The 26,712-nt window shown below is 36.6% G+C and overlaps 1 protein-coding gene across 6 annotated transcripts; it reads left to right on the forward strand.

Moving 5' to 3' along the window:
• Nucleotides 1-70: 70 nt before the first annotated feature.
• CDC7 (cell division cycle 7) lies at nucleotides 71-26,401 on the forward strand. 6 transcript variants are annotated; one of them, XM_012175979.5, is made up of 13 exons: nucleotides 71-145; nucleotides 520-719; nucleotides 805-999; nucleotides 8,897-8,980; nucleotides 10,698-10,833; nucleotides 14,102-14,195; nucleotides 14,281-14,423; nucleotides 15,312-15,564; nucleotides 16,187-16,282; nucleotides 17,058-17,236; nucleotides 18,069-18,151; nucleotides 23,152-23,301; nucleotides 24,624-26,401. In XM_012175979.5, exons 3-13 carry the CDS (start codon nucleotides 885-887, stop codon nucleotides 25,019-25,021), a joined length of 1,731 nt encoding a protein of 576 aa, XP_012031369.2. In that variant the 5' UTR covers nucleotides 71-145; nucleotides 520-719; nucleotides 805-884; the 3' UTR covers nucleotides 25,022-26,401. The 6 variants fall into 6 exon arrangements, with proteins under 6 accessions (XP_012031369.2, XP_012031373.2, XP_042106854.1 ...); XM_012175983.5 differs by having other exon boundaries at nucleotides 822-999; XM_042250920.2 differs by having other exon boundaries at nucleotides 520-636.
• Nucleotides 26,402-26,712: the final 311 nt, after the last annotated feature.

Consider the following 26,712-nt stretch of genomic DNA (forward strand, 5'->3'; position numbering starts at 1 on the left):
CAGATGCCACAGCGCCGAGGGCTTTACAGTGCGCATGTGCAACTGGAAGCGGCGAGGCGGGAAGTGTTGCGCAGGCGTGTTTGGCAGACTTGGAGGCGGCGACCCAAGCATCTGGGAAGCCCCAGAAGCCGTATTCCCTTAAACCGTGAGTTTCTGACGGTTTGGTCCATGGCGCGGGATTGTGAGGGATTAGAAACGAATTCTAGATTGTGATTTCCCTCTCGTCGCAGCTCAGTTACTCCCCCAGACCCTTGCGGATCCCACTGACCCGCGGCGGGAATGTCCTGCGCCTGCGCACTAAGCATCCAGTTCGGTCTCGGGTCTGAGGACTAGGTCTTTCCCCGCGGAGCTCGCGGGCCGGGCTCCGGGAGGGATCCCATTTATGTCCCCCTTCTCTGCCGCCCGGCGCTCCCAAGACGTGACGTTATCATTTCTCCACCACGTTGCACGGGGCCTTGGATAAACCTCCGGCGCTCCCTTTCAGTAGTCAAAAGTTCTCCTTCAACCCACTTCCTCCAGGTCAAACCGTTTTCCACACTAAGGCCTCCCCAGCCCGATTCGCTGCCTCTGCAGTTCCCACCGCCGTCTGCCACCGGAGACTCCCCCGATAGGCAGTTTTCCCTTCAGCCCCTGCCGGTATGTCTGAGAGGTGAAAGTGAAGCCCATGGAATCTTTAGAAATGGTTCACGGTTTTCTTTCCTTTGGGGATTTGGACAAAGGTGCGTTTTTAAGTGTTTGCTTTGGGGACAGTAGCATTTTTCGTGCTTAGTTCACTAAATGATTTAAACTTCTCATCTTCTCCAGTATTCTGATTTTCACAGCTGCTTTGGTCCCCCTATGGATATGACCCTGTAGCTGGCATTTTGCACCCCACTTGCTTTGTGATGGAGCCTGCTTTGGGGATTCGGATGGATGAGCCAATGACTTTTTCTCCCCTTGGTGGCCAGTTTCAGGCGGATGGCTCATTAAAAAAACAAGAGCAGAATTTTAAACCACCAGGTATGTGTTTATTTCCAAAGATAAGTAGGCAGCAATTCTCTAATTTCCGTTATTAAAAAAACAACCAAAACGCTGAATCTTAAAGGGAGTTGTATGTTTATATAGGAGTATTTTACGAATCGGTAAAACATAAGATCTAGATTTAGGATTGGATTGCACTTTAAAAGGATTGTAGTCCAGCCATGTTGTTTTACAGGTGAAGCTGCTAAAATCTAAATATTAGTGCTTGTCTAAGATCACAGTTTGTTGATAGCCAAACTAGAATTTCTCTTCTAGACCTGTGTTCTTATTTCTACTCACCATATTGCATTAAGCTTGAATTTAGAAATGGACATTGGAGGGACTTTCACTTACGTATTCAAAGGTAGAATTCACTGACAAAAGTAAATGAAGTGTCTGTAGCAGTAATAAAGGATTGTATCTCAGTGTACATCATGAAATGTTTGACTCTCACCCAGACCTTGAAATGAGGAGAGTATCAAACAGTGCCTGATCTTGTACACTATGATGTGCACCTTTATTCCTGCTGTAGCACTGTGTCTGCAACACAGTAGACATTCAGTAAATATTGATTAAATAGGAGTTCCAATTAACTGTTGATTTTTTTTTCCCTCTAAAATGTAGCTAAATCTTCTTGTTCCATCTTTGTCTTAAGCATATTTAGTGCTTTTTTCAAAAATATTAATTTTGACTTTTTGTTCATGAGATATACCTATATACACACAAACACTACAAAATAGACTTTAACTTGAACTCTGGAAAAATATGACATCCCATGCTTCTGCTTTCTGACTAAAGCTTAACTCATCTTTGATGTTAAAGTACCCTATTTGATGAAAGTACCCTTTGATGTCCCTATTTGATGAAAGCCGCTATTATTCCAGTTAAAGTTTCTACGCTTAAAACTTTACACTTAAAAGTTATTTTTGGCTTATGCTTTGTATTTGCTACCCTCATCCAGTCCCCCAATTTTATCTTCCCATTCCCACTTTCATTCCCTTACACTTTGTTCCTGAATTACAGTGAAGTTTCTTCCTTAAGCTGCCACCTTTCACTTCCTTTTTCATCTTCCAGTTCAGTTTGTACACTGCCACTAGAATAATCTTAAAATGCCACTTTCATCCAGTTTCATGGATACTCTCCCTCTTCCCCTCCTCTTTTTTGCAGTTACCTGTTTTTCAAGGTTCAGCTTTCCCTATGTCATTAGATACATACAGTAACAGTCATTATATTATTATTCTTGTATTATTAAGCACTCTGTGTATCTTGCCTCTTCAGTAATACCATAAGCTCCTTGAAGGCAGTATCTTGTATAGCTCCTGATGTACATGTACATTAGGCAGGGTATATGAATAAATGAATCTGACTTGGCTCTAGCAAATGTTCAGGTAAAAGCTATTATTCTAATACTCTTCTGAAAATCTGCTAGGAAATAAAGGGTAAGGTGAATTTTATTCCAGATTTCCAAAGTTTTGTAGCTTTTATGTCACAGAACATTGAACATTATAAACAGTACTTTTTATAATTTATAAAGCATGCTGAAATTGTATTCATATGGTTATTTTTTATTTGACCCTTAATAAAAAGCTAACATTATATCAAAAACATAACTTGAATAAGGAATAAAGCTGATGAAGTCCAGGCACATAACTGTTTCATGATCTAGTATGATTTCCCTTGATAGAATGAACAACTTTTGAATGGTGGGATTTCTGTATATCTTTGTATTCCCAGAGCCTTACTCTGTTCAGCACATAGTAGGTACTTGAAAATATTTGAAGGCATGTTTTAATGCAGGGATATAAAGTAAAAATCTTAGTATAATGGGTACATAGTATGACCCTTTGTTTTGGAATATTGGTCAGCTCTTTATATAGTAACTTTTTTTCTGATTATTGTACATGCTTAGAGAAGAAAATATAGAAAGAGAATATGCCACTGTCCAGATGTTACCACTGTTGACATTTTGTTACCTTTCCTTAGTTTTCCTGTGCATACAGAGATACATTAAAAAAAAAAAAAATTGGAATCACAGCCAATTTATTTCTAATCTCCATTTTTAACTTAGCAATATGTATCTTGAACATTTCTTAGTGTAATTAAATATTCTGTAGCTTAGACTGCCTAATGTTCCATTGCATGGCATGCTATAATTTATTCAATTGCCTTTTCTTACTGAACCTTTAGATTGTTTGCCATTTTTCCTGTTACAAAAAATGCTGCAATGAATGAAGTTCCTGGCATAGTTTATTCTATAATAGATATTATCTATAAACAGTAGATATATTTATAAATGATATCTATAAACAATAGATATTATTTAAACTATCAAAAGTTTATTCTTTCATATTTTCAGCAAGCTTTTTATTTTTTATTTTTTTGAGCGTCTACCGTATGCCAAGTTTAGTAAATGATGACGATCTTTTCAGTGAAAGAAGAAACTCTATGTGCTCCTAATGTCTCCTCTATACTGTTGAACTGTATTGGAAGGCTTGCTTTTGGTGTGTTATGTGAATAGCTCTTAGCCCACACTTCTAAAGTGGGTTATAGGTAACATCCTGGTTTGCCTGAAACAGTTTCAGTTTATGCCTGTTATCACAGTGTAATTATTAGTGCCCCCTTTCACTGTCAAGAGTGTCCAATTTGGGTGATCTCCCTAAATTATGTGATCTTAATTTACATTTAATTATATATAAAACAAGTTACAGGAAGCATAATTTTAGGCAGTACATGATGCCCCAGAATAAGCAAGACATATTCCTGGAGTATCAGTGTTACTCCATAGTAATTGAAAGCATTTCATTTATATGATAGATATTTCTTAAACCTCTGTTACATTTAACATAACACCTTGCTAGGTGCTAGTAATAAATCAGTTCATAAAACAGACACACAAAAAAATCAATGCCCTCAATCTAGTGGATAGAGACAGAAAATAGATAAATACTATATTCAAAAGTGATTAGTGCAGTGAAAAAAAATGTAGTGGGGGAGGGGAGATGGTATTGGGGAGGAGACTGTGATTTTAGTAAACTGGTCAGAGAAGGTCAGTGTGGTAACATTTTTTAACAAATAAAGTTGCTTATTTATTTGTTTTTGGCTGTGCTGGGTCTTCGTTGCTGCGCAGGCTTCTCTCTAGTTGCAGTGAGCCAGGGCTGCTCTTCACTGCAGGGTGCCAGCTTCCCTTTGCGATGGCTTCACTTGTTGCAGAGCACAGGCCCTAGGTCGCTTGGGCTTCAGTAGTTGCTGTTCCCAGGCTCTAGAACACAGCTGTGGCACACAGGCTTAGGTGCTCCATGGCTTGTGGGGTCTTCCAGACTGAACCCCTGTCTTCTGCATTGGTAGGCAGATTCTTTACCTCTGAGCTACCAGGGAAGCTCTAGTATGGTAACATTTGAACTAGGACTTGAAGGTGGTGAAGGAGGGAGCTATGCGTATATCTGGGGAGGAGCATTCCAGGCAGAGCTTTCAGCAAGTGTGAAGGCCCTAAGCTGGGAGCGTGCTCTCATTTAGAAATAGCTAAGGTCATGTGACTGCAAGGAGGTGAATGATGAGAGTGAAGTCAAAGAGGAGGGAAAGGAGGTAGTTCTTTGGCTTTTCTGTGGAGCAAGATGTGAAACTATTAGTGGGTTTGGGCAAAATAGTGATATGGTGACTTATGGTCACTCTGGCTGCTATGTTACAAATAGATTATAGGTCCTCGAGGGTGAAAGCAGGGAGTTGCTTTGACCAATTTAGATCTATTACAAAAAAGGAAAATATTCAGTTAAAATTTCAAAACAGAAGCCTAGATCTTCATTTAAATAATATTTAACAGTTTAAATAATATTTTAGTTTGTGGACTTTTCAGGGTCTTTCCCCAATCCTCAAAGTGTATTTTCATTGGTCTCTGATATTCACTGGTCTCTGCCTTTAGTAGTATTTTCTAGCTTTTGACATGAATACTGTCTTCCAAGATCAACTCTCATCTCCCACTTCAGAATCTGGGGTTTTTTTCCACACTGGGGATTTTTCATTCGTTTTGATTATCAGGAAGTTTTTCCATTCAGAAACATCAAAGTTGTTCTGTAAGCAGGAAACCTTCATATAATCATAATTTGAATTTTGTACAGATGGGTAACTGCATAGTAAGTGCTGGTGGTATGGAAACACATTGAGCTTGCATAGTCATTCACATGGCTTGTGCATTACAATATTTTCTTACTAGTTATATTTTCTTTCTAGTTATTTCTAACAGATAACCAGCATCTCTACTACTAACTGCCAGCTCACGTTTATGCAAAGGGAGGTTCTGAACATGGAACTCATAGGAAAGCCATAGAATGTTGTAGTTGGAAGGTGAAGTTCATCTAATTCAACTGCTTTGTTTTACAGGTTAAAAACCTGAGCACTAATGTGGTTTAATGATAGGAGTTGACTCCAGACTCTTTAGATTTCAGTGTCTATATCAGCACTGTCCATTAGAACTTTCTGCAATAACAGAGATGTTTGTATGTTGTCATATGTGGCTAGTGTGACTGAGGAAGTTAATTTTTAATTTAAATTTATTTAATTTTGATTACTTAAATAGCCATATGAAACTGTATCATCCTACTACAAAGCTATGGGTGTTATTAATCATGTACATACAACAAAGCATACACACAAACACTTTAATACATTTAGTAATAAAAAGACCACAAAAGGTTGTTAAAATATTTCATCATGCCTAAATACTGTTGATTGTTAAGATAGACCGTTATTTTATGTACTGCTCAGAAATGCTGCCAGTTATACTGTGACACAAGCCTTTTCCTTATCGCTAGAATTTTTTTTATATACCTACTGGAAGAGTTCTTTTAGCTGTAACTAGACAAATAATTATATATCTCTAGTACATACATGAAAAGGACAATAAACATTTTGGATCTATCTCTTCTGAATCACTGTTTGTATTCAGTCATTAATACCCTATTTTTTCCGTCCTAGTATTGTTCTTATATATTAGCGATGCAGAATTTCTTTGAAGAATTCATTAAAAAAAAAAAGCCATTGTTAATGGGTTCTTAAGAGCTCAGTTATGTGGAGCTAGCCTATGTTTGATTTGTACTTCATCACCTCTACAATTCCTCCCTACAGTCATTTGGCTCTTAAGGTTTAAATGTGAATGTTCCTCTGATTTTTAAAATTTTCTCCAGGTTATTGACACCTATTCTGTAAGTTTTGATGCTGACCAACCACAGTTGTAAGTTGCATTCCAATTTGAGAGTTGTTAAAATTGTGTCTTACAATCAAAGAAATGTTATAGCAAATTGAACATATTTTAGTGCCCTTTCATGATGCCTTTTCTGTGACACTGGAACTTGAAGTTGGTTGGACTTGACACTCATTAGACATGATTATAATTGACTGTGGCAACTGTGACTGCTAGAAAGCCAGCTTTCCCCCCAGGCCTTGGTTTTGGTTTCCAGAGTGAAGGAGTGTGGTAGCTAATAGTGAAGGGATTTCTGTTGTCTTTGGCTTCACTCTGTTGTAACTTATAAACTTTTGCTTTTTTTTTTTTTTTTTCTGCAGCTGTCTGAGTGACCATAATGATAGTAAAAACTCATTCATTCAACGAATGTGCCAGACAGCGTTCTAAGAGCTGAGTGCTTTGTGAATTATACAGACAGGGAGCCTGTACTGATGGAGCTTATATTCTAGTGGGAGGAGGCAGACAGCAAACAAATAAACAACATAAGTTTGTAGCAGATAAGAACTCCAAAAGACAATTAACAGGGTAAAGTGGATAATGGGAGGAGTGCTAATTTAAGTAGGATGTCAGAGGAAACTGAGGATTGATCTAGCCAATGTAAAGTTAAAAGGGAAGAGGATTTCAAGCAAGGGGAACAGAAAGCGCAAAGGCCCTAAAGAAATATGTTAGTAATCATAACCACCACCACAAGAATCACCAGTATAATTTATTTAATATTTACCAGTGTCAGACATTGTGTTAAAAGCTGCGCTTGTGTTTTGTATATTGTATTTTAATCCTCATAGTATTTCAGCAGCATGGGTACTATTATTACCCCATTTTCTGCAGATGGAGAAACTAAGGCTTACAGATATAAGCTATTTGCTTTAGAAAGGTCATACCAGCTGGAGCCAGAATTTTGATTTAGACCTCTCATCTCTAAAACTGGTTCACATAATTACTGTTATATTACCTCTTGTAGTATTGAAATCCATGAAGCTTTTCCAGTTCACCTGCACAGTAGATGGGAAGGTGTTTTAGTTGTTTAGTCTACAAGCTGTGTCTGACTCTTTGTGAGGGTAATTTAAATAATTTAAGTAAGTTCTTTCTGTTACTTAGATGGGGTGATAGAGTAGAAAGACTTTTGGATTAGGTCTTCTTGGCCTCTTATTTAATTTTCACCTCTTAGTATTCTTCCCCTCAGATTTATCTTCCACTTGTCATCTTCCTGCTTAATAACTTTACACGGCTCTTATTTGCATCCTGTCTTTCCTTTTGAATTTTGTCAACCGCATTCAATTTTTGTCTTCTCTCCTACTCTCCCCTCCCTCCACAGTAATCCTTGCCTTTTTCCTTTTGCTTGTCTTTGCATACATAGTAGTTCCTTCCTAAAATGCCTTCTTGTACAGTTCTCTACTTGGTAAGTGCTTCAAAACACAGGTTAACTGTCACCTGAAGCTTCCAGGCACCTTCAGAGATGTTCATTCCCCTCCCCTTCTACCTAGTAATATGTATGAGTATGTGTGTGCTCAGTAGCTCAGTCGTATCAGACTCTGCAACTCTTCTAATATTACAATTAAAATCTTGTATTAAAAGTGAGCTTTTAACCTCTGTCTTTTCCACTAAACTAAGCTCCTAGAGAACAGGAGCTTCACCAACTTTGTTCATTTGTATTTTAATACACCAATTGCTGGGTACTTTTTAAAACACAGTGTTAAATGAGTGGATCAATAGACTTGTCAGCAACACCTCTGTGAAATTGGGCAAGTGACTTAACTTCCCTGAATATGGTTTCCTTACCTGAAAGACCAGGATCATTATGTCTGTTCTCCCAATATCACAGTGCTGTTATATAGATCTGAAAAAATGCTGTATCTGAAAAGATAATACATGTGTATGTACTTTGAAAATATCTTAAACTGTTGCAGATGCAGAGTGTTGTTATAACTTTAAAAATAGCTAATGCTTGGCATAGATATTGTAATAAAATCTGAGGACTCTTAAGTATGTAAATCTCCTTTGTATCCAGTAATTTAACACATTTTGAATTATTTCCTTTCTGTATTTTAACCATGCAGGCTTTTGCAAAGACCTTATATTTATTTAAAAGTAATGATTTATCTGCTTTCAGGATGTAGGATACTACTGGTAATTGGGACAATTTTTAAAGAATATTTTTTAACATTCCTGATACTTTTTAAGTAGAGCTTCTTTCTAGGGTATACTGTGAATATTCAATATATAAAACTTTTCCAAGCCTGTAAGATTTTGCATCTTTGGAGGAAGGAAGTAGTTTTCAAGAAAATTGCGTTGTGTCCTTGTCATGCCATCTAGTGATCGCAGCTCAGATTGTTTAGTTATTTTTTAAACTTAGCTTGTTCATTGTGTTGTACTCTATACAGTGACAGTATGTCTGTCAGAATGTAATTTTAGAGCAGCAGCAATTGGGTATGAGTGATTCAGTTACTTTTCAGTTTTGTCTGTTCCTTCAAGAGGTTTGTGAGTTAGAGCAATTTGATGGGTTTTTAGTCTTATAATTTTAAGGTTTATTTTAGTTATTTTTGTTTGTAATTAATGTAATATAACATAGTATTTATGTTTTAGAAATTATTTTGAGACATTTTAACCTAAGAAAATATAAAATATACTCATTAATTGTAACTGAATTCTTTTTTGCCTTGACAGGTGTTAAAAAAGATATTGAGAAGCTTTATGAAGCTGTACCACAGCTTGGTAATCTGTTTAAGATTAAGGACAAAATTGGAGAAGGTAATTTGGGTATATACTTTATTATCTTTATAAGCTCTTTTCCCCTCCTGTTTTCCTTTGTATGATCTTGATTTTCATTATTATTTCTTATTGGAAAAATACCCCTTTTAAAATATGAAGACTATGGTTATATTACTAATTGGCATAACTTTTCTTTTTCCCTTGGAAATAAAGGAAGAATAAATAAATACTTACAGTAAAATGAACAGTCCTATTCGAAACTTTATAATTTTATATTATTAAAAGTATTGATATCAATGTATAAATAACTGTTGATGATAATTATCTATAAAAAATAAAAAGTTTAAGATTTAAGTGGGGGCATTTGATCAGGGAAGGCCAAATCTTTTTTTCTCTTTTTCCATTGCAGTTAGGTAGAATTAAACATATATGAAACCTAAGATGGTAAGTTGATAAATAAACTGGTACAATATTTATAGGATGGTCAGTGTTTACATAAATACCATTCAGAGACACAATCATACTGACTGAATGAAGGCCAGATTTAGCAGACAGATGGGAAGGGAATGAGAAGATAAAAGATAATAGAATTTTTGGTGACTGTATTGAGAGATAGAAAATAAAAACTTAGTAAAAAGAAAAAAAACAACTTCCATTTCTTCATTGTTTGCTTTTCACAGTTAAGTGTCAGATGAGAAAAGGCTGAGTCAGTGAGTGCAGAGAAATTAGAAGATGAGATGATTTGGGATATAAGAATCAAATCTTTACATCTTTTTTCTTACCTGTTTTTGACACTTAAGTCAATTTTCTTACCTTTTTTCCAGCACTGACTTAGTATTCAAAAACTGTTCTGAAAAACTCGCGCATGTCCTCTTTGTTGTTACAGTTTAGTTGCTAATTCTTTGGGACCTCATGGACTGTAGCCCGCCAGGCTCCTCTGTGGGATTTCCCAGGCAAGAGTACTGGAGTGGATTGTCATTTCCTTCTCCAGGGGATCTTCCCAACCCGCAGATTGAACCTGTGTCTCCTTCATTGGCAGGGTTCTTTACCACTGAGCCGCTAGGGAACCCTCTGGTGTCCTCCTAACAAATAGCTAACTATTCTTGGGGAGGCAGAGGGTTGGAGTGTGATCTGAGGCTAATAAGTTTGAAAATTATAGCATGTATAGTGCCTTTTTGGTTATTTATGATGTACTTCAATACATTAAAGGTCTAGAAAATTTTGTAATGAGAAATATATCAATTTATTTTAACTCAGTGTTTCTCAAATTTAATTGACCACCCAGTCTTTTATTTTTTTCCTGTTTAGTTTCATGGTAAATTTTAAAGTTCAAAAAACTTTTTAAAATGAAAAATTTTGTAGGTTTTCCTCTACTTCTAACAGATCTGAATCCAGGTCTAAAGATAGTAATTTCAAATGGCAATATTGTAGAAAGATAGATACTTATTGGAATGGGTCATACCATAGAAATACCAATATTTTATGCTGATCCAATCAAACAGATTTACTGTATAACTTTACTTAACTAATATATCACCTAAAGAAGTGACACCAGTTAAGAATGTATTAAAAATTAAAACTAAGTTCTGTTTATTAATACAAATGTATTTGCTTTTTTTGTTCAGTATCATTAGAATATTAATGATAAATTATGATAATTTTAGTTTCCAAGCAGTTTTTAAGAATTATTTTAGCATTGTCTCATAAACATTTTTAAAAGCCAAATATTAAAAGATTCTAATAAATTGTTTTGCAGGCACTTTCAGCTCTGTTTATTTGGCCACAGCACAGTTACAAGTTGGACCTGAAGAGAAAATTGCTCTAAAACACTTAATTCCAACAAGTCATCCCATAAGAATTGCAGCTGAACTTCAGTGCTTAACAGTGGCTGGGTAGGAAACTGCTGTATATGATTTTTAAGATTTTTAAATATTAATAGATAGCTCATAGGGATGATGAGATTGTCTGTGAATTAAACATATTCCTCAGTCGGGTGTTTACAGTTTGCTGGCCCTTTTCCTCTAATCTTGGAATGGCTAGTGAAGTTTATATTAATTTTTAGGGTGGATTTCCCTTGAGGTTCAGCTTGACTTCTGTTCTCTTAGGACTTCTTCTAATCTTCCTACCAAATCATAGACCTTGTCTTCCATGGTCTAAAATGTGGGGAACTCATATTTCACATCTCCCTAGATATTAACAGCTTCATCTCTTTTTTTATTTTGAACAACAGAATCTTCTAGCATGTCTTTGTCGTTGGTGTGTCTCTACTAGGTCGTTCCTGTCAACAGTATCTCTTATCCTCCCTGCACCTCTGTCCCTCTTGCAGCTACTCCATCATTTCTTTGCTCCCCTTCACAGCTAGACTTCTCAAAAATTAACCTGCACAAACCTGTTTTCACTTCCATACCTCCCTTTTAACTACACAGACACACACATACACACACAGACACGCACGAGTGAGGCTACTCTCTGTGCTAAACTGAAACTATTAATATCCTTTAGAGTCAGCCCTGACTTCATTTTGCCAGTTCCTTTTTCTGTTCACATGAACTCCTGGCAGTGTGTAGCGTAATTGATTTGAACTGTTGTCTTTAGACTTCTCTGCTGCTATTTATTCCTCAGTTTCTCCCTGCTTTCTTTGGCCTTCATTTTCGGTATCTTTGTCAGTTCTTCCTCTTCTGCCTGACCCCTAAATGTTGAAGTTCTTCCGTACTCAATCCTGGGCTTTCTTTCTCTAGGCTTTCTTAAGTGGTGTCATGTATCCCACATGGGTTTAAATACATGGTAGTGATTCCCACAAGTGTATATAACCTCAGAACTCGTATTTATATATAAACTCATGTTTATATATAAAAGTTTATATATATATATAACAGATTTATATATCTATATATGTATATCCACCTGCCTATTTGACATTTCCATTTGGGTACCTAATAAACATCTCAAACCTAGTACACCAGAAAGTAAATTTTAATCCACCTTCATTGGCCCCCAGAATTACCTGTTGCCACAATCTGTTTTCATCTGTCCGTCTCAGCAGATGGCACCATAGTCTACCTAGATACCAAAGCCAGAAATCATCACACTCAGTTTCTCATATCTCTCCTAGTCCACATCCATCATCATGTCCTGGCAGTTTTGCCTCCCAAATACATCTAAAATCTCATCCATATCTGTTTACCTTCTCAACTGCTGTCTTAGTCCAAGCCTCGATTACTACATAACCTGCTTCTTCTCTTCCTCTCTTAAACCCATAGTCAAAGTACAGCCAGATTGATCCTTAAAATATAAAAATATGTATGTATATAATTCAGATTGGATACTGTTAGTTCCACTAATTGTTCAATGTTTTCTCAATGTTCTTTGAAAAATATCCAACTTTATCTCATGTCAGTCTTTCTGCTTTCTTCACTGTGCCCTAGTTTCTCTAGCTCCTCAAATTTGAGTCAGGAGCTTTCTCACTTCAGGGCCACTCCCCATACAGCTTCCCTAACCAGGAAGACCCCTGCCAGTCTTTGCATGCTGACTCCTTATGTTTCTGCCCTGAGCAACAACAGTATCACTTCAAAGTGATCTTTGATTTAAATGAGATCTTTTTTTTTCATTGTCAGGACCGTTTGATCTCTTTTCAAATCCTTACATTTTGTCATTATTTGTTACCATGTTTATTATCCATATTGTCCACTAGATAATAAAGTTCATGAGGACAGAAATCGTGTTAATTTTAATTCACCATCACATCCTTAAATGTCTAACATAGTGTCTGTTGATTAACAGGGCACACTAAGTATCTGTTGAATGAATGAACGTGCTGTCTGTTTATTATAGAAGACAGGAGAGTAAAGTGGCTACTGTAAGGCGCCTGCCTTCTAGTACCCTGAAGAAGATTACTCCTTTTTCTATACTGTAAACAACTCCTTCTGCAAGGTTCTCTTTCCTAGCTCTTCAGCAGTGTGCATGCTAAAGACGTCTACCTGACCCTGTTTCCTTTCTAGCCCCCATACTGGTTTTTATTTTTTTATTTGACAGTTACTTCAGAAAACCTGTCTTTACGTTCTGATTCTATTTATTCTGTTTTTCCTCCTTAAATCCTGTTTGGCCTCTTCTTTTCCACTTAAGTTACTTTCTGAAAATTAGTTAATTCCACTTTGCAGTAAATTCCCCTTTGCCAGAATGAAAGCCTTTCCTCAGTCCTTATTTTCATTGACCTCTTTACTGATCACCCCTTCCTTCAAAACTTACTTGTGGACATTCCTGTCTGGGCTTTCTGCCCCTTCTTCCTTATCTTGCCCTCCAACTTGAGATTTTTCCAAGGCTCAGTTTTCTCTCATAATTTCACAACTTTAGGTATCACTTATCTGTAATACAGTCACTGACTTACACTTGACTTCTCACTTAAGATGTAGTCTTGTATCTAGATATCTTTATCAAATTGATGAGGTTTTAGTTTTAATGCTTTTCCCCCCCCTGTTTTCTCTACATGCTTTGTTAGTATCTGTGTTGTTTTACTCAGACTCAAAACCATGGAAATTGGTTTATCCTGTTTTTCTCATTTTTCTATGGAGTAGTGTGGTGGTTAAGTCTAGGTCTGGAGCACACTGCCTGAATTCAAATCCTGGCTTCATGACCTGCTAGTTTAGTTACCTTGGGGAAATTCTGTAGCCTCTCTGGTCCTCAGTGTCCTTATCTGTTAAAAAAAGGGGAGAGGGGGGAATAATAGTACCATCCTTATAGGGTTGTTGTGAAGGTTATTTGAATTGTTGATCACTATGATTGATCGATTAGGTCAGAGCTTGGCATGTAGTGAATGTTCAATAATTATTAGCTATTTTTAATTGATTTATTTATTACTGTTATCATCCTAAGTCTTGTTAATTCATTTTTATTAGTCATCTTTTCCTTCTCATTCTGTCACTTCCCCATTTAAAGCTATAATTACCTTTGTTTTTGAATTATAACCTCATAACTGGTGCTGTTTTTGTTTAAAAAAAAAAACCTTCAGTTAAGTGAGTAGACTATCTTATATGGTGATGGCTTTAAGTTAGTTTCCTGGTGTTATTTATGTATTGCTAAAATTGCATTTTTTTTAAAAACTTCATAAAGTTTCAGTTCATTTGACCTTTTTCCTCCAAAGTTCATTGTGCATTTTTCCACTAGGGGGCAAGACAATGTCATGGGAGTTAAATACTGCTTTAGGAAAAATGATCATGTGGTTATTGCTATGCCATATCTGGAGCATGAGTCCTTTTTGGTAGGTTTTAATACTTCTTGAATTTTTATCGGCTAAATATTTCATTGAAAACAATCTTATAACCTTATTCATAACTTTATTTTAGGACGTTTTGAATTCTCTTTCTTTTCAAGAAGTACGGGAATATATGTTTAATCTGTTCAAAGCTTTGAAACGCATTCATCAGTTTGGTATTGTTCACCGTGATGTTAAGCCCAGCAATTTTTTATATAATAGGCGCTTGAAAAAGTAAGTATGGAAAGTTACCAGAAAATATTTATACTTGAATGAATTTGTGCTATGGGGTCCATCTCTCTGACTTAAAACATACCACAACAACCATGCACAGATTTTTCTGTTTTAGATTTTCACTGTGGTTCGGGAAGGAAAATACCCTCAAGGAGAAGATAAAAGTGTGTTAGTAAGACAGTATACATCGTTAGATGTGCCATGGCTCAGTGGAAATAGCTAAGAGGCTTAGAAAGGGTCTAGTTTTTTTAAACCTTATACATTTTTCTGGGCTTCATTTTAGTAAATGAGGGGATTGGCCCACATCATAGCCAATTTCCTATTTCAACACTAAAAGTTTTGCGTTTTTTATTTTTTTCTGGTGATGGTATACATAGAGGCATTGTAAGCTGACAACTTAACAACTGCTGTTTATACAGTGGATCATATTGCGTATAGTAAGGAAAATAGAACCATAACCTCTTTTCTTGGGCTTCTGTACTCCTGACTTGTAAATTTAGACCATGATTTTTAATTTATTTTTATTTTAAACTTGTTTAATTAAAAATTATTTGCTATGATGCCATCTCTGCCACCACCAGAGAACAAAGGATCGTGTTTACATCTGCTTTCCTTGTCTGCACAAGCCGTTGGAAGAAGGGGAGAAAAGATGTTTTCTCTGTGTGGGAGACATCTTTCCTTAATTTTCAATAGTTAGCCATTAAATTGTCTAAGACAAGTTTTACCTTGTCTGTAAAACTTAACTTTTCTTTCTTCAGGAATATTTTAAATCCTTAATTTATCACCAGAAGATTTACAGTTTCTGTGTGAATGTGGTTTGAGCATATTATGATGTTACTAAGCTTTCAATGTTACAGAGAAATAAAAATGCTTATTTTTGTTTCATAGGTATGCCTTGGTAGACTTTGGTTTGGCCCAAGGAACCCATGATACTAAAATAGAGCTTCTCAAATTTGTCCAGTCTGAAGCTCACCAGGAAAGCTGTTCACAAAATAAATCCTATGTAATCACCGGCAACAAGATTTCATTGAGTGGCCCAGCAGCACCTAAAGAGCTGGATCAGCAGTCTACCCTAAAAACTTCTGTTAAAAGGCCCTACACAAATGCACAAATTCAGACTAAACACGGAAAAGATGGAAAGGTTCTACCTCTTTGATTTCTTAAGTACCAGTACAGTTTTAGAAATGTACTCTGTCCAACAGAGGGAGTTCTAATTCTAGGATGATACTTGCAACTAAAAAATACATATATATATGTTGTTTATACTTGTTATATATTCAGTTTGTTAGATTTGTAATGGATTGTTTTATGATTTGAAAACTAAAAATTTTGTTTGGTAGATTTATAATGTCTTTGTCACTACAATTGTATTATATAACAAAAATGGAAAATAATAAATTTACCCCTGCATGTGTAAAGTTTATATTATCCTTTTTAAAAGAAAAATGTTAGTTATAGAGGAAAAAAATTCCAAAGTGTCTATCTCCATTTTAGCTGCACAGCAACATGTAACATCCATGCAGGTGGTTTTATAATTTTTCAGTTATGTGTATTTGTGGACTGTGATAACACTGCATGGCAGTGAAGAACTCTGTCTAGACTATTTTCTCCTTTCACAGAAGTGTTTTGGTGCCTGAGGATGACTTGGATGCAGCTGCTTTTGTTTTATGTCACTTAACTCTCTCAAAACTATGGCAGAGTACAGCTGGCAGAAAGTGTTACAGATATAATCCTTCTTTTCCTTGTTTTTGTTGGTATTGTAGGAGGGATCTGTAGGCCTTTCTGTCCAGCGCTCTGTTTTTGGAGAAAGAAATTTCAATATACACAGCTCCATTTCACATGAGAGCCCTGCAGTGAAAGTAAGTAATGTAGCTTAATAGTGCAATCATCAATCAGTGTCACACTGGAGAGAATTTAGGGAATGGCTAGATTAGGTTTTATTATCAGTAAGTTACTAAGGTTTTTTTCTTTAGCAGAAGGTGTTACTGCTTTGAGCATCTATCTAGTCAGTGCTTTCATTTTCTCCAGGTATGAACTTTTCTAGTGGAATTTTCATCATTTTTGATTAGCTGCCTATTGTTGCTCTTTCTCTAAGGGAACACTTAGACCATGTCTGAATGGCCTTATCTCTCATTGGCTGGAGTTGTAAGCTCCCAACAACTAACACATTTCTGATACAGTTGATGGTGTAAAGATGTTTGTAAAGTTTATAGAATTTTCATCAATGTTAAATGGTTTTAAATGGACTGAAGATATCCTGTAGCAGCTAGATAGCATGAGCAACAAATGAAAACCGATTTTAGCTGATGTAATTGTGCAGTTTACAGTTCTGAAATGGAGTTAGACACTAGAACGTAACTGTTTTATACTTTTGTAACATTTCAGGGAAAGTTCTAATAAAGTGCAATTCAAATATTCACCAAACTAGGACCTGTTAGTAAATTTTTATGTTTACTCAACACAGAAACCTAAAAAGGCCTTAAATGTTTTGATAGGCAAGTGTTTGTTTACATTCCAACAGCCTGTTCAGCAGTTTTGAAAGTTATACTTCCCCTATTGCTTTTACTGTTACTAGCATATACTAGCATCATGTTAAATGTCGTGAAAATAGAGACTATGACTTTTCTTTTACAGCTTATGAAGCAGTCAAAGACTGTGGATTTACTGTCTAGAAAATTAGGAACAAAAAAGAAGACCATTTCTACAAAAGTTATGAATAGTGGTGTGATGAGGAAAACTGCCAGTTCTTGCCCAGCTAGCCTGACCTGTGACTGTTACGCAACAGATAAAGTTTGCAGTATTTGCCTTTCAAGGTAATGTGTTTTGATGGTGCTGTAAAACCACCAGTATGGTGCCAGACAAGATGAGAAATTACATTGATTTTGATGGACAATTGATATAAGTGAGTGAAAAGGAGAAAGGCGGTTCTGTGAACAGCACAGGTACTAATACAGATAAGTACCTTGAAGAGTAGATGACAGCTGTTGTCATGCTTGTCCCTTTACACACATGTGCTCTTTGGGAAGCACATTTGCTTTCACATGAGATGGTTTTGTAGTGGTAGGGATAGCTCTTTTGAAACTTCAAAATTGCATGCTTTACTTTGGTGATTTAAGCTTGTCTTCTTTTCTTTATTCCTGCCTGTGTAGAGTAACCTGAACCAAATACTAGAGCTCTTCTCTCACTCCCACCTCCCAACTCTTTTGCCACACATGAATTCCTTTTTTCCATTCAGGACTTTCATAAGCTTTCATGAGCCTTTCCTGATTAACTCAAGTGTATAAGTGAACAAATTAACTCAAGTGTATAAGTGAACAAGTATCTCTGTAATTAATCACGCCAAACAGAAATTTTTTATATCCCAGAGTTCCTGTTTTACTCTATTTTTCTGTTATGACTCTTATCCTACACTACCTCTTTTTATGTGTGAAAGTACCTTGAAGCCCTTCTGAAATAAGGCCTAGGAACTGGTGTGTGGGGAGAGGCCTATAGAAGCAAAATCCAGGATTTTCATCCCACTGGGTTATCATTTACTTTATAATAACTTTTATTTATACAGATGTCAAAGTAGAGTTTACTGTGAACTAAACTGATGAGTGTTATATTTTTGGTCTTAAATAATTAAACTTATTTCATCATCATAAGGCGGCAACAGGTTGCACCCAGGGCAGGTACACCAGGATTCAGAGCACCAGAGGTCTTGACGAAGTGCCCCAATCAAACTACAGGTATGTTGCACCAGAAATACAAAATCCAGTTAAATTGGTTGCCATAAATTTCATCTTATGATTTTTGTCTACTTATGACTAAATTTGAGCTCTTCTGCTTTTAACTAAATTATATAAGTGGTTCTAGCAGTGTGACCGGAAAAGGCAATGGCACCCCACTCCAGTACTCTTGCCTGGAAAATCCCATGGATGGAAGAGTCTGGTAGGCTGCAGTCCATGAGGTCACTAAGAGTCGGACACGACTGAGCGACTTCACTTTCACTTTTCACTTTCATGCATTGGAGAAGGAAATGGCAACCCACTCCAGTGCTCTTGCCTGGAGAATCCCAGGGACGGGGGAGCCTGGTGGGCTACCGTCTCTGGGGTCACACAGCCGGACACGACTGAAGTGACTTAGCAGCAGCAGCAGCAGCAGTGTGACATTCCCTTTTTGAGATAGTATTATTAATGAAATCTAGTGTTGCCTTTTTTTTTCCCCCAATAGATTGCATTTTGCTTATCTATTTATGAGATGATTTAGAAGTAATTTAATATTACCTTTGTGGGGGGAAAAGTTGTATTTAGTAGTCTTTGCTAACTTAAGACTTGTAACTTTTTATGTTTGTCTAATACCTCAAAATTCTTGTGTGACACACGATTGTGTGTTAGATTAAAAATTTTTTTGTTATTGTGAAAACAGTATAATAGTGTTAAATAGATTTTTTTAAATTTATTTTTTATCAAAGGATAATTGCTTTACAGAATTTTGTTGTTTTCTGTCAAAACTCAACATGAATCAGCCATAGGTATACATATATCCCCTCCGTTTTGAACCTCCCTCCCCATTCCACCCCTCTAGGTTGATACAGAGCCCCTGTTTGAGTTTTCTGAGCCATACAGCAAATTCCCCTTGGCTATCTATTTTACATATGGTAATGTAAGTTTCCATGTTACTCTTGCCATTCATCTCACCCCCTCCTCCTCCTCTCTCCCCATGTCCATAAGTCTGTTTTTTATGTCTGTTTATCCTTTGTTGCCCTATAAATAAATTCTTCAGTACCATTTTTCTAGATTCTGTATATATTCATTAGAATACTGTATCTTTCTCTTTCTCACTTACTTCACTCTGTATAATAGGTTCTAGGTTCATTCACCTCTTTAGAACTAACTCAAATGTGTGCCTTTCTATGGCTGAGTAATATTCCATTCTGTATACGTACCACAACTTCTTTATCTATTCATCTGTTGATGGACATTTAGGTTGCTTCTGTGTTCTAGCTATTGTAAATAGTGCTGCATTGAACAATGGGATACATGTATCTTTTTCAATTTTGGTTTCCTCAGGGTATATGCCTAGGACTGGGATTGCTGGGTCATATGGTGGTTTTAGTCCTAGTTTTTTAAGGAATCTGCATACTATCTTCCATAGTGGCTGTATCAATTTACATTCCCACCAATAGTGCAAGAGCATTCCCTTTTCTTCACACCCTCTCCAGCATTTATTGTTTGTAGACTTTTTGATGATGGCCATTCTGACCAGTGTGAGGTGATACCTCATCGTAGTTTTGATTTGCATTTCTCTAATAATGAGTGATGTTGAGTGTCTTTTCATGTGTTTGTTAGCCATCTGTAGGTCTTTGGAGAAATATCTGTTTAGGTCTTTTCCCCACATTTTGTTTGGGTTGTTTGTTTTTCTGTTATTGAGTTGTATGAGCTGCCTGTATATTTTGGAAATTAATCCTTTGTCAGTTGTTTCACTTGCTATTATTTTCTCCCATTCTAAGGGTTGTCTTTTCACCTTGCTTAGTTTCCTTTGCTGTGCAAAAGCTTTTCAGTTTAATCAGGTCCCACTTGTTTACTTTTGTTTTTATTTCCATTACTCTAGGAGGTGGGTCATAGAGGATCTTGCTTTGATTTATGTCATTGAGTGTTCTGCCTATGTTTTCCTCTGAGAGTTTTATAGTTTCTGGTCTTACATTTAGGTCTTTAATCCATTGAGTTTATCTTTGTGTATGGTGTTAGGAAGTGTTCTAATTTCATTCTTTTACATGTAGCTGTCCAGTTTTCCCATCACCATTTATTGAAGAGGCTGTCTTTGACCCATTGTATATTCTTGCCTCCTTTGTCAAAAATAAGGTACCCATAGGTGCATGGGTTTATTTCTGGGCTTTCTATCTTGTTCCATTGGTCTATATTTCTGTTTTTGTGCCAGTACCATACTGTCTTGATGACTTCGCTTTGTGGTATAATCGGAAGTCAGGAAGGTTGATTCCTCCAACTGCGTTCTTTCTCAAGACTGCTTTAGCTATTCAGGGTCTTTTATGTTTCCATATGAATTGTGAAATTATTTGTTCTAGTTCTGTGAAAAATGCTATTGGTAATTTGATCCCTATCAAATGCATTAAATCTGTAGATTGCATTTGGTAGTATAGTCATTTTCACAGTGTTGATTCTTCTTACCTAGAATCATGGAATATCTCTCCATCTGTTTATGTCAACTTTGATTTCTTTCATTGGTGTCTTATAATTTCCTGTGTACAGTTCTTTTGTCTCCTTAGGTAAGTTTAGTCCTAGGTATTTAATTCTTTTTGTTGCAATAGTGAGTGGGATTGATTCCTTAATTTCTCTCTCTGATTTTTCATTGTTGGTATATAAAAATGCAAGTGATTTCTGTGTATTGATTTTGTATCCTGTAACTTTGCTAAATTTACTGATTAGCTCTAGTAGTTTTCTGATACTATGTTTAGGGTTTTATATGTACAGCATCATATCATCTGCAGACAGTAAGAGCTTTACTTCTTCTTTTCTGATCTGGATTCCTTTTATTTCTTTTTCTTCTCTGATTGCTGTAGCTAGGACCTCCAAGACTATGTTGAAAAAGAAAAAAGTCTGTAACCTGAAAGAGTTGTCCTGGAGCAGGAACCCAGAAAACATCTTATTGAATAGATGAATCCTGTTATATTCACTTATATTATGGACTTTACAGAAATGTATTCATTGATTGTGGGTTTATTCTATGCTTGCTAATGACCTAAAAAAATGAATAAAACCATCTGCTTCCACTCTAGTCAGGACACACTTGCAAATAATTATAAAGTAACTGTTAAGTATGGTTATAAAACTTTATACAGAGTATTTAGGGATACTTAATGAAAAAAGCTGAGCGCCAAAGAATGGATGCTTTTGAACTGTGGTGTTGGAGAAGACTCTTGAGAGTCCCTTGGACTGCAAGGAGATCCAACCAGTCCTTTCTAAAGGATATCAGTCCTGGGTGTTCTTTGTAAGGAATGATGCTAAAGCTGAAACTCCAGTACTTTGGCCACCTCACGAGAAGAGTTGACTCATTGGAAAAGACTCTGATGCTGGGAGGGATTGAGGGCAGGAGGAGAAGGGGACGACAGAGGATGAGATGGCTGGATGGCATCACCGACTCGATGGACATTAGTTTGAGTGAACTCCGGGAGCTGGTGATGGACAGGGAGGCCTGGCATGCTGCAATTCATGGGGTCGCAGACAGTCAGACACGACTGAGCCTCTGAACTGAACTCTTCTTACCTGAAGGGATTATTGAAGGAGGTTCATAGAAGAGAGAATGTCTGAGAAGAGAATGAATTGGAATTGGGGATTTCGTGGGCAGAGGAACTCAAGAAATAGCATGGTCATACAGGAATCAATAAAAGTTTAGTGTTGCTAGAATGTATGGTGAAAGTCAAGGAGTGGTGAGAAACCAACCTGGAGAGAGGTAGACAAGTTTGGATCACAGTTGTTACATGGTTTAGACTATATCCTGTAGGTTTTGGAAAGTTTTTCTAGGGAAAAAGATGGTAATAATTGTATTCTAGATGGGTCATTCTGGCAGGTATGCAGAGAGGAGGTGTGTGCAGGTCCAGATGAGAGGTGGTGAAAACCTGAACGAGGCATTAATAATAGGAATGAGCAGAAAGTCAAGAATTGGAAAGGCGGCCAAGCTTGATGGATAATTGGATGTGGGACTTGGGTATGAGCTGGTGGGGAAAAGACATCCAGGATGTTGATCAGATTTCTAGCTTGGGAGATTCGAATGGGTACCAGTAACCAAGGGAAGGGGAGAATAAAGAAGTAACGTGTACAGGGAAAGATAAAGATGACTGGGGTCATTATTGATTTGAGATGTTTATAGAAATCCACAGAGATGTCCAACAGAAAAAAAAGTAAGTGAAGTTCAGGGAGGTCTGGACTGCCTAAAAGGTATTAATAATTGAAGCTGTGAAGTAGATGAAGGGCCAGTCAGGGAGAGTATACAGGATAGAAGTTGGAACTCTGGGGAAACTCAGCCCTTACGGCTTGGAGAAAACATTGAAGGAGAAGGCAGAGGTTCAGAGGAAACCAAGAAAGTCAGATAATGCAGTGGTCAAGGGGCTGGTGATACTGGGAGTTCAACCATTAGGAGAGAAGAGATCCCTAAATATGAATTTTTTAATGAGTTTTTTCACATGAGGCTGAGCTGGTCTTAGTCATAACTGCAAGAACTACAGAGATTAAAGTTTCCACAATAAAAGTTAGGGTTAGCATCTGGCTGAAGATGAACTTCTAATGTTTAATACTTTTCACTAACGTGAAACACTCTCAGTACTATGCTGTGTAACTCACGGGGTGCATTCAATTTTTCTTTCCTATGTAGCTACTTTGGATGTATTTTGATGTTATAAAATGTGCATTCACTTAGTGATAAAATGTCCTTTTAAACTTAACCAACTCTCATGTTGCTCAAGAAAGGAAATACTGTATTTTGCATTAAGGATGTTAGACCAGGGATTCTCAACTTTGAAATTACGTAAAAGCACCTGAGGAACTTAAAAAACTGATGCCTAAGCCCTGCTCCAGCGCAATTAAATCAGAACCTCTGTGGAGATTGGGGCAGGGCACCAGAATTCTTCTAAGGTTCTTAAGAGGGTTTAAATGCACAGTAAAGACTGAGAGCTACTGATGTAGAAGTATCATAGATTGGGGATTTTTTTTTTAAAGTGTGTTTTCTGTTACAGCAATTGACATGTGGTCTGCAGGCGTCATATTCCTTTCTTTGCTTAGTGGAAGATATCCATTTTATAAAGCAAGTGATGATTTAACTGCTTTGGCTCAAATTATGACAATTCGTGGATCCAGGGAAACTATCCAGGCTGCTAAAACTTTTGGTAAGCAGTTTTATATTATAGAATGAAACACATACCTTTGCTAATCTCCTGCAGATCACTTAATAAATTATTACAAAATTCTCTTTACAAATAAACATGTCCTTTGTTCGTAAAGTTCTCTGCTGTTAGTGACTACAAACTATGGGACACTCCTTTGGGACAAAATTTCAGTCAACCCACCTCAAAAGTCAGGGCTGCCTCTTGCCCAGCCCCAGAGTCAGTGTGCCTTAATCAAAGTTGCATATCAAAATTATCAGAGGAACTTCAGGAAATACATATACTGGTCTCATCCCACCTTTTCCTGGAAAATATGATTCAGAAAAATGTTATACATAGAAAGGGTTGACATTTGTTAGTTTGAGAAAACAAGTAATTTTGACCAAGAGCTATTTCTGAGTAAGAACCACTGCAAAAATGATTATCCATCCGAGTGGCGCGGTCTAATCTACCAGGAAAAGTCAGTGGCGCTTGTGGTCCTGCAGCAGAGTCAGTCTACAACCTTGTACCTTATTGGAAACTATTGGGTTAGGCGAAAAGTTCATTTGGAGTTTTTCCCAAAACCCAAAAGAACCTTTCGACAAACCCAGTGTTACAAGAAAATTTTATCTGAGAGTAATAGAATGAAGTACGGCATACATACTTGAGAGATGGAACCATAAAGGAAAGCAAGATTGTTACATCAGAAATTGTGTTCTTGTATGAGTATGTTTTTCAGTTGGTTGAGAAAATGATAGCTTCTATCTTCAAAGAATTCATAGTCTAGTAGGTGAGACAGACAGATATTACAATACAGGTTACAATACAGAACTGCAAAAGGAATAATAGAAGTTGTCACAGGATACAACAGAGGCTTAGAATGATCAACTCTGAGAGTGTCAGGCCTCATAGAGGTAGTAATGCTTGAACTGAGTGGTGATGTAAGTGGGAGTATTCTGGGCATAGGGTGGAGGGGGTGCAGGGCATCCTCATCAAAGACAGGAAACGTGGTCAGAAACATGTAGAAGCTTGGAAGGGGAAGAGGGAATGGGAACTGCAGCTGATTAAAGATTATAGAATACGATGAAGCTGAAGATTTTGGCAGAGTCAGGAGAGTCCTTTATGTTACTTATTAAGGCACTGTTTTCTACTTACCATCTCCCACTTTATGAGTTGACCTTCAACTGCATGATGTAAAACACAACTAAAATACAGCACATGGTGCTGTATCTCCCATTCAGTGTAAATATATGCACAGAGCAAACAGTTGGACTTGCATGTTTCTCATGGGAGAGACTTCTGATATATTCAAATAATATGATATATGTATATTTTTTCTCTTTTAGGCAAGTCAATATTGTGTAGCAAAGAAGTTCCAGCACAAGACTTGAGAAAACTTTGTGAGAAGCTTAGAGGTGTAAATTCTCACACTCCTAAATTAACAAGTGATATACAGGAGTGCAGTTCTCATGACCCAGCTTTTTCAGAGAAGACAGAAAACCATAAAATTGTTCACTGCATACAGACACCTCAAGCGCAGCCCTCAGGGAGTTCATCATATGAAGGTGGCAGCAGTGGCTGTGGGGGCAATTTTGAGGCGTCTGCTACCAGTCTAGAAGGCTGGGATGAGGTGCCTGATGAAGCCTATGACCTGCTTGATAAACTCCTAGATCTGAATCCAGCTTCAAGAATAACAGCAGCGGAAGCTTTGTTGCATCCATTTTTTAAAGATATGAGTTTATGATTATTCTTTAATGTTTATTATTATGTATTGTGAGGTAAAGTAAAAAAGAGTTACTTGTAATAGCCATAAATTCTTGATTAGAGACCAGGTCAGGGTGAATTAATTTATTTAATATTTGCTCTCCTAGGAGATTCTAAAATACAGATTAAGATGACTTAAGTTCCCTAGGATAGTTCTTGGACTGACAAAATGATCTTTTTAGATCTACCCAGGAAGAATCAGATCTTTCATTTACCTAATTGTTTGTCACTGCCATCTGCAGAAATATGAACAGTTTTAGCCTGGTACATAGGGCTTCAAGGTATGAGTCTTGAAATTGAGGGTTGTGACAGGGATTAAAGACTTCAGTGAGTCAAAAACCTTCAAGTTTTCTGTTTTTTTTTTTGAGCTATATGTATTTCTGGAAAACTCAACCCGATGCTGGTCCTCTAATTATTCTGGAGGTAGAGAAGATAATTTCCTTTTTTAGAGGCATGGATTATACCTTTTATGAACACTAAAACAATGAGAAAATATTGGGATATTACTTAAAATTGAGTTTTATTTATTCATTTTTTAATACTTTTTTTGTGTGAATTGCCATGTTTTTCTTAATGGTTTCTCTCTTGATTTTTCTGCCTTCTCTACCCACATCTAAAACACATTCTCCTTGGAAATTTTGTGGTGCTTTCCAAGGCTTCTGGGTACTTTGTTAAATACCGCCTGTGTTCATAGTTGGAAAGTTAAAATAATGTGTTGATAAAGGGAAGCTGTGGGACCAAGGTAAAGATTCAGAGTTCAAAATGCTTTTCTTTTTCTCTGAATATATATGGTTTTTGCATTTTGTCATAGATATAATTAGGTAGCTGCTAAAAGGAGAGTGAACACAGAATTGACAGTGTTATTGGAGATTCCTCCTCTGCCTAGAGCCATTCAGATCTCTCTATCCTATTTTGAGTAAGTCGGTCCTGGTCAGAGGAAGACGCTTCCTAGAGTCTTTGGTGCATTGGAAAGAGTGCTAAATGAAGTAGGCAAAGTAGAAAAAGAACTAAGATAGAGGTTTATGTATTGTGACATAAAAAATTACATATATATATATATATCAATGACAACATGTCAGATTTACTAAGGGAATTGAGTCTAGGGGTGTAGGTCTGCTGAGAAGTTTCCCACTTGGTAGTCACAGAGTATAATACAACTTAGGGGGATTTAACATTCATTTTGTTGTTTTGAGCATTGAAGTTAGTTTGCCATAATCCATATTCCATTTGGCAAGTATTATACTTGTATACCATGGTTATTGATCTGCTGTCTTCTAATGCTATAGTTTTTTCTCTTAAAAAAAAAAAAAAGAATGTTCTTGAATTTGTATGTTTAATAAAGTCATCCTCGTATTTTTTATGTCAGTGTCAGAAACTACTCATTTGAAAAATGCATTTTTTAAAAAAATAGTATTGACCACTAGGTACATTTTCCTTCTGGCATTAATGAGTTCTCTCTCAAAGAAATAATAGGTAATAGATTAGCAGATGTAGACCTGACTCGAGTAATTTATGAAAGATAGATAATTTTTTATAGAAATGTGGGTTCACAATCAACATGTTCTCAGAAAATTAACAGGAAGAAAAATTTACTAAAAATGCAAGTAAGGAGACATTCTCTAGAAAGTTTAATATTCAGGGTTATTGTTTCAACTTTCCATTAATGTCTTT

This window comes from Ovis aries, chromosome 1, assembly GCF_016772045.2.
Source record: "Ovis aries strain OAR_USU_Benz2616 breed Rambouillet chromosome 1, ARS-UI_Ramb_v3.0, whole genome shotgun sequence".
In the NCBI taxonomy this organism is placed as follows: domain Eukaryota; kingdom Metazoa; phylum Chordata; class Mammalia; order Artiodactyla; family Bovidae; genus Ovis; species Ovis aries.

Bases quoted from the DNA above. Each gene is read 5' to 3' on its own strand.
- CDC7 (XM_012175979.5), top strand. From the start codon at position 885: ATGGAGCCTGCTTTGGGGATTCGGATGGATGAGCCAATGACTTTTTCT. The intron at 15,565-16,186 runs GTTCTACCTCTT...TTGGTATTGTAG, and splicing joins AACACGGAAAAGATGGAAAG to GAGGGATCTGTAGGCCTTTC. The intron at 18,152-23,151 runs GTATGTTGCACC...TTTCTGTTACAG, and splicing joins GTGCCCCAATCAAACTACAG to CAATTGACATGTGGTCTGCA.